Below are 3,335 nucleotides of genomic sequence, written 5' to 3'. Positions count from 1 at the left end.
GGGGCGGCAGCGGCGGGCGGGAGGCGCCGGGCGGGCGGCGAGGCGCCGGGCAGGGCCGCGGCCGCGGAAAGTCCCTGGAGCGGCGCCAGGGGGGGCGGCGCCCGCGGAAAGCACCGGCCGCCCAAAAGCCCCGGTCGGTTTCGAAACGCGGGCGGGCGGGTGGGGGCGCGCGCTGCGCCCGGCGCTGCCGGGGATTTTCCGAGTTTCATCCTTCCTAATTTTTCTTTCCTTCCTTCCCGCAGTTTCCTGCACCTGGCGATTATTCACGAGGAGAAGGGCCTGAGCCTGGAGGTGATCCGGCAGATGGCCGGCAACCAGGCCTTCCTCGACTTCCAGAACAACCTGAGCCAGGTACGGCCCGCTTCCCAGCACGCCTTCCCGGTGGGACTYAATGGCTGGAGCGTTGCTTCCGCCCAGCTGCAGCCTGCGTTTTTCCATGTGATGCAGCGAGTTGTACCCTGCTTTGCCATCACGTTAATGATGCCCATTGTGTGGTGCCTGGTATCTGCAGAGCACTGGGATCCCTGCTTCCATATGGAAAAGCAACTGTGCAATATGGTGGGAAGCAGGAAAACAAACCTGTTGGGTGGAAAGGTTGTTTTTAACTGGGCAGACACCCCCCCGCTGATTGAGGGCCTGTTTGTGCAGGGGCTGCTGCCGTTTGCAGCGTCACTTACCATGCTGTGGTTTCCTTGTGCCTGCAGACCCCGCTTCACCTGGCCGTTATCACCGATCAGCCTGAAATCGCCGAGAACCTCCTCAAGGCCGGATGTGACCCAGAAATCAGAGACTTCCGCGGGAACACGCCGCTGCACATCGCCTGCGAGCAGGGCTCCCTGCGCAGCGTCAGCGTCCTCACGCAGCACTGCCAGCAGCACCACCTGCCCTCCGTCCTGCAGGCCGCCAACTACAACGGTACAACAGCCAGCCCCGGCTGCCCTCGCGACAGGGCTCCCCTCCTGGAGATTGCACAGACCCCTGGAAAGCCACAGAGGGCTGCGGAAGCCAAAGGACGTGGCAGTGCCCAGTTTTCTTAACTTCCCCAATTGGCTTACAGGCCTCCTGACTGATGATCACTGGCTGCCACAGCTTTAAACTCTGCATTTTTAATGTCCGCTTTTGCAGAATTTAATGAACTCTGAATATCTTATTTCAAGTGTTTCCAATTTTTATCAAAATAATATGGAGGCGAACACTGGAATAAAGATAAAAAATCTTTCCAGAACTTTTTCCTGCTGCCCRAACATATTGGAAGTTGGAAGGTTATCTTGGAAAACATTCCTTTGTTTTGGATAAATTATTCTCTCTTCCTGACTTTAAGCGAAACCTGAGGCACTAATTAGGACTATTCACATTTTACCTTCATTTGTATTTTACAGGACACACATGTCTCCATTTGGCATCTATTCAAGGGTATCTGGCTGTTGTTGAGTACTTGCTGTCCTTAGGAGCAGATGTGAATGCTCAGGTATGTAATTCCTTTATGGAGTTAACTGAACACGGTTGCATATTCATAAGAATCTGTAGTTCTGGCACTGACCGCCCTGGCTCTCCTAACATGCAACATCCTGGGTTGTTTTCCTGCAGGAGCCATGCAATGGCAGAACTGCGCTGCACTTGGCTGTAGACCTGCAGAATCCGGACCTGGTGTCGCTTCTGGTGAAACATGGAGCAGATGTGAACAAAGTGACCTACCARGGCTATTCCCCGTATCAGCTCACGTGGGGAAGGGACAACACCAGCATACAGGAACAGCTGAAGCATTTGACCGCGGCTGACCTGCARATGCTGCCAGAAAGTGAGGACGAGGAGAGCAGTGAATCGGAATCAGAATTCACAGAGGATGAAGTAAGTAGCTATTTGCACCCTTTCATAGGAAGGGCCAAATCCTGCCCTTTTATATGCTTAAATTGTATTTTTAGCGGTGCCCTGATTGCATATGAGTGACCTGTTACCTATATAATTATCCCCATAAAGTAAGGTAATACTGTCAAGATCTAGAGGTATGGCAGTTGGGCCAACATAAAATAAATCAGTTTCACAGAGCACAATTCTCTGAACATCATCCCGCTGCTGATACCTACATGATCTTGTGACATACAGTTTTAATTTGTTCCTTTCTCCTCCCCACCATTTACTTCTCTAACATTTTCAGTGCTGTAAATTGAGAATGAGAGCAAATGTAAACCATTGCTTTGCACAAATTTTGCACACTAATGAAGTCGGGGCAAGGAGAATTTGGCTATTTTTCCAAAGTACATACAATACTTGCAGTAAGAGTTTTGCAATAACAGCATTTTTTTTTTCTTCCAGCTTATGTATGATGACTGCCGTATTGGGGGACGACAGCTGGCGTTTTAAAGCAGAGGTTTCCTGTGAAAGGAAGTGACTGTGTACATATGTACAGGAAAAGGACTGGCATTTTTCTTTAAAAAAAAGAAAATCAAAATGTGGAAGAAAAAAGTACTAAAATACTATACTGCCCAACAAGAAGCACCTAATTGTAACAGCAAAGTTCCACGTTCTGGCCTGTGATTAGATAACAGGAGTGGAATATGCAACGTCATGTGATTATTTACACCACTTGATAAGGAATCCCATATCCACACTTACATGAAGACAGTGGACTACAGATCCAGCATAGTATTTACAGGAATGCATTTCAGATCTATCCATAGATGTTAATTACGATGAGGAATACTTGTTCACTTACGACAAGATCATATAAAAGTCCCATCTTCTTGGAAATTGTTTCTTAGATTTGTGTTGGGCTGGTGATACTTTGACCTCAGCTGCTCTTTGTGGGGTACAGCAGACAGGATCAACCAAAGGTATAACCTCCTGGCTGTTAGGGGAGAGGTAGCAATCACATTAACTATYGGCATTGGAAACTATATGTTCCACACAATGTGTGTCATAATTGCTACACTTACTAGCAATTGTATAGCTTGTAAATAYTGTATATTTTGTTTATAATATTTTCATACATGTGAGATGTATTTATTAAAAAAAAGTCAAATTACTGTGTCGAGTCTGTGATCTGGTTCACTGTCCCTGTCCTTGTCCTGATATACATGGGATCCACGTGGAGCTGTGGCCTTAGGAGTTTGGGGGTTCTCTTTGGCAGGAGTGAGGTGTCGGTACAGCATTGAGCTCTCAGTCCTTCCCCCACAGCTAATTTTAGAAATGTAGTTTCCTGCACCCTTTGTCATGGGGGGGCGGGGACGGGATTCCCCCTCTGTCACACAAGTGTCAGACGGCTCGGCCTATAGAAAGATCTGTGACACCATTTGGTAGCAACCTGCTGACCTCCTGCTACCCTGTGTTCCAGCTCT

General features: G+C 48.4%; 1 protein-coding gene across 1 annotated transcript in view; it reads left to right on the top strand.

Annotated features, from left to right (window-relative positions):
• Positions 1-2,924, top strand: part of NFKBIA (NFKB inhibitor alpha) — a 3,777-nt gene extending 853 nt beyond the window's left edge. Inside the window, exons 2-6 of the mRNA XM_026051851.1 lie at positions 204-351; positions 705-915; positions 1,380-1,468; positions 1,588-1,848; positions 2,314-2,924. Coding sequence (XP_025907636.1) covers positions 204-351; positions 705-915; positions 1,380-1,468; positions 1,588-1,848; positions 2,314-2,361 — 757 coding nt within the window. The 3' untranslated portion in view covers positions 2,362-2,924. The remainder of the gene's footprint in view (positions 1-203; positions 352-704; positions 916-1,379; positions 1,469-1,587; positions 1,849-2,313) is intronic.
• Positions 2,925-3,335: the final 411 nt, after the last annotated feature.

This window comes from Nothoprocta perdicaria, unplaced genomic scaffold (assembly GCF_003342845.1).
Source record: "Nothoprocta perdicaria isolate Ctin4 unplaced genomic scaffold, notPer1 scaffold_8, whole genome shotgun sequence".
Classification (NCBI taxonomy): domain Eukaryota; kingdom Metazoa; phylum Chordata; class Aves; order Tinamiformes; family Tinamidae; genus Nothoprocta; species Nothoprocta perdicaria.
Note: the sequence above shows the minus strand (reverse complement) of the source record. Positions and strands in the feature narration are given on the sequence as shown.